Source organism: Trachypithecus francoisi, unplaced genomic scaffold (genome assembly GCF_009764315.1).
Source record: "Trachypithecus francoisi isolate TF-2019V2 unplaced genomic scaffold, Tfra_2.0 Lachesis_group4, whole genome shotgun sequence".
Classification (NCBI taxonomy): domain Eukaryota; kingdom Metazoa; phylum Chordata; class Mammalia; order Primates; family Cercopithecidae; genus Trachypithecus; species Trachypithecus francoisi.
The window spans coordinates 109,093,956-109,102,017 of record NW_022681469.1 but is presented as its reverse complement, the minus strand read 5'-3'; the positions used below and the strand labels follow the sequence as shown (position 1 = coordinate 109,102,017).

Below are 8,062 nucleotides of genomic sequence, written 5' to 3'. Positions count from 1 at the left end.
AGGGCACGGGGGGGCCACTCTCAATGACACGCCCGTTTCACACCGCCTTTCAAGGCAGGTGGCTGCGGGGCCCTGCACATGACATGGTGCAGAACTGTGTGGACATCCCAGGAGCCTCCAGGCAACCTGCCCGCCCCACTAAGCCTTCGTTTGTCCATAGCCTACCTTTATTTTTTTTAATGAAATTAATTTTTTCCTTTTTTTTTTTTTTTGCGATGGAGTCTCGCTCTGTTGCCCAGGCTGGAGTGCAGTGGCCGGATCTCAGCTCACTGCAAGCTCCGCCTCTGGGGTTTATGCCATTCTCCTGCCTCAGCCTCCTGAGTAGCTGGGACTACAGGCACCCGCCACCTCACCCGGCTCGTTTTTTTTATTTTTTAGTAGAGATGGGATTTCACTGTGTTAGCCAGGATGGTCTCAAACTCCTGGGCTCAAGCAATCTGCCTGCCTCAGACTTCCAAAGTGCTGGGATTACAGGCTCCCGCCTCCACACCTGGCTTTTTGTATTTTTAGTAGAGATGGGGTTTCGTCATGTTGGCCAAGCTGGTCTTGAACTCCTGACCTCAGGTAATCTGCCTGTCTCAGCCTCCCAAAGTGTTTGGGATTACAGGCGTGAGCCACCGCGTCCAGTCTCCATGGCCTACCTTTGAAGGGCAGTCGTGAGGGCCCATTTAGACAGGACAGGCCTCCCAGGCTTGGCTCTCAGGAGCCAACGCTCTCCCGAAAACAGAGTGCCGCACCAGACCTGCAGCCATGGAGGCAAAGCCGACCTTGGCCTTGGCAAGAACCATTTCCCTGGCGCAGTGGCTCATGCCTGTAATCCCAGCACTTTGGGAGGCCGAGGCAGGCAGGTCACCTGAGGTCAGGAGTTCGAGACCAACCTGAACAACATGATGAAACCCCATGTCTACTAAAAATACGAAAATTAGCTGGGTGTGGTGGAGTAAGCCTGTAATCCCAGCTACTCAGGAAGCCGAGGCAGAAGACTCACTTGAGCCTAGGAGGCAGAGGTTGTAGTGAGCCGAGATCACGTCACGGCACTCCAGCCTGGGCGACAGAGAGAGACTCCACCTCAAAAAAAGGAAGCCATGAAGGAGAACCACGGGGACTCCTGATTGGGGGACAGGGGCTCCAGGGCACCCTGCAGGGCGATTCTAGCTGCCCTACTCTCCGGGGTGCGGCCTGCTTCTGTGTATGGAAAACATGGGGGGCCACTCACAGGGTGAGGATTGAAAGGGCAGCCCCGCTGGGAAGGGCAGTCCCCTGGCCAGTGAGCAGGGTCCACCGTTATCACTAAGGGACAGGTCAGGAAGCACAAGCCACTGAGCTGCATCCGGACTCACAGTGGAGCCCCGTCCACACCGTGTCCCCACTGGTCAAATGAGCAAAGCTGTGGCTCTTCAACAAAACTGTCTGGTGTTCACTGGTAGAGACAGGCGTGTATTTAGACAGGCATGTATGTGTTTAGATGGGGGTCTTGCTCTGTTGTCCAGGCTGGGCTCAAACTCCCAGGCTCAAGTCATCCTCCCCGTCTCAGCCTCCCGAGTAGCTGGGATTCCCGGCATGAGCCACCACACCCAGCAAAAACATCTGACTTTTAGACAAGCGTGAGTAATTATGGCTAATACCGAATGGCTAATACCGAATGGCCAGGCTTCTGCCCGGGTACCTGCTCTAAGATATTAATCTGCTGACGTCACGCCCCGGCCCCTGGTTCAAGGCTGACCCTTGGCGAGCCGCCCCTGACAGATCCCCTTCCTCTGGCGGAGATCCTGCAGCTGTCCCGTGCTACCCGCTGGGGCCTCGCTCCTGTGCGGACGGTCCTTCCCTTTTCCTTCCATTGACTCCTTCATGGCCCTTCAAATTGTGGGCTCAGATCCCCCAAGAGGAAGACACCAAATGGGATTCAACGGAGGACTTCATGATGGGCTGGCAGACCTTGATGCCCGCCTGCCCAAGGGAGGTTGGGTGGAAGCCCTGGGCCGGGACTCCTATCTGCCAGGGATGGGTTTGCCTCAGTATCCCCTGGTGTCCCCGCTGCACACAGACACTGGTGGGGGCAGCAGGCCCCTGCAAGGGGCCCTCAGGCATCAGCGCTTCCTCCAGGAAGTCTGGCAGGCCCCCACGTGGGACTCCCCTGCTCTCTTCTTCTCATGCTAAGGTTGCCTGACAGCCGACTGGGCTGTGAACCCGTGGGGCAGGGACAACGGCTGTGGGTGGCCCAGCAGGCACTGGGTGCTCAGCAGGTCCTCAGTTTGCTGAAGGAGTGAGCCCTGGAAGAGCCAGTTTCCTTCTGTCCCATCTTTAGCAAACTCACCTTCCAAACTCCTGAGAAATCAGACCAGCATCTGAAACGGCCCCTCCCATCACCTGTCCTTGAGGGTTTCTGGTATTGAGAAAACTGGCCAGGTGCGGTGGCTCATGCCTGGAATCCCAGCACTTTGGGAAGCTGAGGTGGGAGGATCGCTTGAGTTCAGGAGTTCAAGACCTGCCTGGGCAACATAGTGAGACTCCATCTCTACTAAAAATACAAAAATTAGGCGCTCCAGGCCCGAGGCAAGCACCTATAGCCCTGGCTACTCAGGTGGCTTGGCTGAGCACAGCAGGATCGCTTGAACCTGGGAGTCAAGGCTGCAGTGAGCCGAGATTGCACCACTGTGCTCCAGCCTGGGCGACAGAGTGAGACCCTATCTCAAGAAAATAAAGAAAAAGAAAATCGCAGGACTTCAGAAGCCATTAGAAATGACTAGGGGTGGCCAGGCGCAGTGGCTGAAGCCTGTAATCCCAGCACTTTGGGAGACCGAGGCGGGCAGATCACGAGGTCAGGAGATCAAGACCATCCTGGCTAACCCAGTGAAACTCCGTCTCTACTAAAAAATACAAAAAACTAGCCAGGTGACATGGCGGGCACCTGTAGTCCCAGCTACTCAGGAGGCTGAGTCAGAAGAATGGCGTGAACCCGGGAGGCGGAGCTTGCAGTGAGCTGAGATCTGGCCACTGCACTCCAGCCTGGGCGACAGAGCGAGACTCTGTCTCAAAAAAAAAAAAAAAAAAAAAAAAAAGAATGACTAGGGGTTAGGCTGGGTGCACTGGCTCACACCTATCACACCTATAATCCCAGCACTTTGGGAGACCGAGGTGGGCGGATCATTTGAGGCCAGGAGTTTAAGACCAGCCTGAACAATATGGTGAAACCCCGTCTCTACTAAAAAATACAAAAAATTAGCCAAACGTGGTGGTGCACGCCTGTAGTCCCAGCCACTCAGGAGGCTGAGTCTCTTTTGAACCTGGGAGGCAGAGGTTGCAGTGGGTTGAGATTGCACCACTGCACTCCAGCCTGGGTAACAGAACGAGACTGTCCCAAAAAAAGAGAAAAAAAAAAAAAGAAGAAAAAGGAAAGAAATAAGCAGGATGCAGGCCTGTGATCCCAGCACTTCGGGAGCCTGAGGTGGCAGGATCACCTGAGGCCAGGAGTTCTGAGATAAGCCTGGGCAACACAGTGAGACCAGTCTGTATTTAAAAAAAAAAGGGAATATTTCTTTCTAATTCCACAAACAGCCTATGCCCCTAAGGTGTTTCTTTACAGGTACCTAAGGCAGTAAAGCCCCAGTTCCCTGGAAGGGCCCACTGGGTGCTCACTCCACTCCAGAGCCTTCCTGGTTTCTGTTCTGGGATCCTGTCACCCAACCCAACTCTCCAGTTGCCGCTGTTTCTTGCAAGACTGTCAGAGTCACGCGGGTCAAAGCTCCGACTTCCAGCTTCAGAAATTCCAACTCGGGCATGATCAGTGAAGCTTCCCTCGCAGCGGCTGGAGGGAGAGCCAGGTGGGGCCCAGGCTGCCACTTGTCAGAGGTGTAAATGCCACCCTGAGGCCAACGTCGGCCAACACTGCTCCCCGCAAGACTAAGTCCTGCGCCCTCAGCACAGAAGGACCCCCACCTACCCCTACACGGAGGTCATGTTCAGCCACACCCCAGCTGCCTACCAGTGAACCCTGGCCACCCACCCCTCCGTGCCCTGCCCTGCCCTGCCATGCTCCTCCCTCCTAACCTCTGCACACACTGCTCCCTTGACAGAAGCGTCCCCCCTTCCTTGCTATTCAGGATTCAGAGGCCAGCGTCTGTCCCCAGCTGCAGCACAGTAACGGGCACACACAGTAAGATAGTAAGAGATGTCCGCTGATGGCCACCAGCTTCCCAGCAGGCTCAGAGAAGTCACGGGAGGAGGAGCTGCGTGACAGCGTGCACAGGCCCAAGTCTGGGATCCACCTAGTCCCTGGGAACTACGTCTCTCTGCATTTCTGCCCAACAAGGCCCCCTTCCACATGAAGCCCGTGAAACTGAACTCATGCTGTGCAACTGCGATGCCTCGCGACTGTTAGGGAAGATGGTGAAGTATTTGGGGATACACATTCGCTTTTAATAGAAAAGAAATTTCCTCCTACAATTGATCCTGTACACGGGGGGCCATGAGCCACGCCTGCTGACTCATTCCTCCAATTCTCAAACACAAGCATGTTTCAGGTCCCAGTGAGATCCATTCACCACTCCTCTGGCACCCGTTCCACCCTCCCCGTCATGCACAGATGATCTTAGTAACCAGAGTAAGAGTCTGCCTGAGACACGAATATTTTTTCCTGGCTCCAAGGGCTAGTGCCAGACAAAGTTCCTCCCTCCACCGGGGAGGGAGGCGAGACTTGAGTCCCTGAGTGGGTGTCTGGGTCCTCACGTGTCCTGCTGAGCAGCGCGGGGCAGCTGCCTCCAGGTCACCACACCTGGCACACCCGGATCACCTCCCTCAGCGCCTTCAGCCCCTCCATGCTTTTGTCCTTCACGGCCACGGCGAGGAGGACTGCTCTGTTTCCAGCTTCTTGAGACACAAATGCTACCAGGTTCTTTGCAAAGACATGGATGAGAGGCTGGTGAAAGGAAGGAGAAGAAACCATTTTAACTGCAAGAAACTTGGTTTTTTCCTCAATGCTTTCACGAAGTATCCTTTAGGAACCCAGGCGGGCTTCCCACACCACCATTCACCACCACCTAAGTCCATGCAACCGTGACTCAGCGTTCAGGCAGCACTCACAACACTCCAGTCACCAGCACACTGCTAAAGACGCATCACTCCATTCATTTTCCCAGCGCCTTCCGCAGCCCCGCCTCTTCTGGCTGTCTCTCATCCAAAAGAACCCAGGAAAGACAAGCCTGCAGAGGTGAGTGCTGTCGAATCTCACATGTGACCTCTGCAGAGGAGAGCACAGCCAGCAGCCGGCTCACGTAATGTACCATGGGAGGGGAGGCGGCTCAAATGACAAAATTGCTACTTCTGCTTGTCTGCTGGATAAAACGCCTGCGGGCTGGACAAAGCATCCACCAGGGCAAGCAGGGTGCCTTGAGACCCACAAATGCCCGGAAAATGCTATCGCTGTAGGGGGATTTGTCCCCCAGATGTCCCATGTCCTTACCGACAAATTACAGCCACTGAAGAGGTTTATCTTCCTCCCTGGGAGTCCCTTCCTGACCACTTTATTATTATTATTATTATTAGAGACAGAGTCTTGCTCTCTCACCCAGGCTGGAGTGCGGTGGTACAATCATAGCTCACTGCAGCCTCAACCTCCAGGGCTCAAGTGATCCTCCCACCTCAGCCTCCCAAGTAGCTGGGACCACAGGCACACACCATCAGGCCCAACTAATTTTTTCTTTTCTTTCTTTTTTTTTTTTTTTGAGGCAGTGTCTCTATCTGTTACCCAGGCTGGAGAGCTGTGGCGCGATCTTGGCTCACTGCAATCTCCGCCTCTCAGGTTCAGGCGATTCTTGCGCCTTAGCCTCCTGAGTAGCTGAGATTACAGACATGCACCACCACACCCAGCTAGTTTTTATATTTTTAGTAGAAATGGGGTTTCGCCATGTTGGCCAGGTTGGTCTGGAACTCCTGATCTCATGTGATCTGCTCACCTGAGACTCCCAAAGTGCTAGGATTACAGGTGTGAGCCACTGCACCCAGCCTCTCTCTCTATATGTATTTTTTGTAGGCCCTTGTGTTTTTATGAAGACGTGTGTGTGTTGTTGTGTTGCCCAGGCTGGTCTCAAACTCCTGGCCTCAAGCGATCTGCCTGCCCAGGCCTCGGAAAATGCTGGGGTTAGAGGTGTGAGCCACAGTTCCCGGCCAATCCACTTTACCTCATCCTGCCCCAGAAGGACTTTCGTGGTGAGCACAGGCTTGCTGATGTCACTGGCCACGCTGCTGGGCTCCAGGGAGACCAAGGTACCCATCTTCCCGAACTGGGTCACCACCACCAGGATGTGACTGCTGAAGGCCGTGCACACCACCTGGGTGGGGACCCCGCACACCACCTCCGTCTTCTGTTTTGATATCACCAACGGCGTGTCTTCCATGGCGGGGCACTGGCAGCTTTAATTTAGGTTAAAAAGAAAGGGGAAAAAAAAGAGTCAATCAAACAGTACAGCCTTGGGGTTCCCAAAAAAGTAGCACCAGGCACTGAAACAGAAACGCAAGGAGGTCCATTCAAAAGGAGGGGCCAGGCGCGGTGGCTCATGCCTGTCATCCCAGCACTTCGGGAGGCCGACACAGGAGGATCACTTGAGGCCAAGAGTGCGAGACCAGCCTGGCCAACACCGCGAGATCCCCATCTCTACCAAAAAAAAAAATTAAAAATCAGCCGGGCGCGCCTGTGGTCCCAGTTACTCAGGATACTAAGGCGGGAGGATCGCTTCAGCCCGGGAGGTCGAGGCTGCAGTAAGCCGTGATCACACCACTGCACTCCAGCCCGGGCGGCCGAGCGAGACCCCGTCCCTGAAAACTAAAACATAAGCAGGAGCGGGGCCGCCCGTATAGACCGCGCCTGGGGCTTTCTGGGTTAGGGGATCGACTTGCACGTTCACACTGCCAGGCCGGGCAGTGGCTTCCCGCCCCTCGGCCTCGCCGCTGCCCCGGCCCTGCAGCCGCGGGCCCGAGTCCCCTACGACACGCGGTACCGAGGCCGGCCGGGCTACGGGGGACGCAATCGCCCGGTGCGGGGACAGCCGGTACCCGCGCTCACCAAGCCGGCGCCGCGCCCGGAAGTGGCTCTGCGTGCGCCACGCGGGTCCGCCCTGTCCGCAGGTTCCGTCCACCTTCCGGAAGTTAGGGCAGCGGCGCTTCTGGTCCCCGAGACTTGGGGCTCCCGGGCTTCTGGGCGCTTCGGGTTCCGCGCTGCGGGGAGGGGTTGGGGGCGCCTTAGAGCCGGACGCCGTTTTTTCAGGAAAGAGCGCTGCGACCGTCCCCGTCCCAGGCCTCAGCCCCTCAGCTGCAGACCCTCGGGATTCTGGATGGTGGGAGCTCTGTCCCCCCTGTCTGTGTCCAGGACCCCCCTAAGCGCAGCGCCTAGGAACCCCCTGGCGCTGCGAGCCTGGCCCTGCTCGCCCACGGGCTTTGGGCTGGAGTCATCATCGTCACCACAGCGAACGCTTATTTGGCACCGAGTGTGCGCCAGGCATCGTTCTAAGCGCTTTATACCCATAACTCATTTCATCTCAGCCACTCGGTTCAGTAGAAGCGTTTCATCCGCGTTTTACAGACGTGTGCAGGTGCAGAGAGCTTGGCCAGGCTCAGGCAGCTGGCGGGCTGGGGTGGGCTTCGAACCCCATGCCTTGGTCGCTCCGTGACACGAAGCCCCGGCAAAGGCCAAGAAGGGGGCCAGCTCCATCCTGAAGCAGGATGAGTTCTGGTTCCTCCCAGGGACCCCCTCACTCCCTACTGCCCAGCCTCAGTTTCTCCAGGCTGGAAGGTTTTTAGTTTTGTTTGAGATGGAGTCTCGCTGTGTCACCCAGGCTGGAGTGCGGTGGCTCAGTCTGGGTTCACTGCACCTCCGCCTCCTGGGTTCAAGCAATTCTCCTGCCTCAGCCTCCTGTGTAGCTGGGATTACAGGCGTGCGCCACCAGGCCTGGCTAATTTTTTTTTATCTTTATTTTTAGTAGAGATGGGGTTTCACCATGTTGGTCAGGTTGGTCTTGAACTCCTGACCTCAGGTGATCCGCCCTCCTCGGCCTCCCAAAGTGCTGGGATT

At 56.1% G+C, this 8,062-nt stretch overlaps 1 protein-coding gene across 2 annotated transcripts; it reads right to left on the bottom strand.

Moving 5' to 3' along the window:
- Positions 1 to 4,394: 4,394 nt before the first annotated feature.
- PSMG3 (proteasome assembly chaperone 3) lies at positions 4,395 to 7,125 on the bottom strand. Of its 2 annotated transcripts, none has more exons than XM_033194646.1 (3): positions 7,058 to 7,125; positions 6,177 to 6,408; positions 4,395 to 4,915 (listed from the first exon to the last, which is right to left on the bottom strand). In XM_033194646.1, exons 2-3 carry the CDS (start codon positions 6,390 to 6,392, stop codon positions 4,763 to 4,765), a joined length of 369 nt encoding a protein of 122 aa, XP_033050537.1. In that variant the 5' UTR covers positions 6,393 to 6,408; positions 7,058 to 7,125; the 3' UTR covers positions 4,395 to 4,762. The 2 variants fall into 2 exon arrangements, with proteins under 2 accessions (XP_033050537.1, XP_033050538.1); XM_033194647.1 differs by having other exon boundaries at positions 7,048 to 7,063.
- Positions 7,126 to 8,062: the final 937 nt, after the last annotated feature.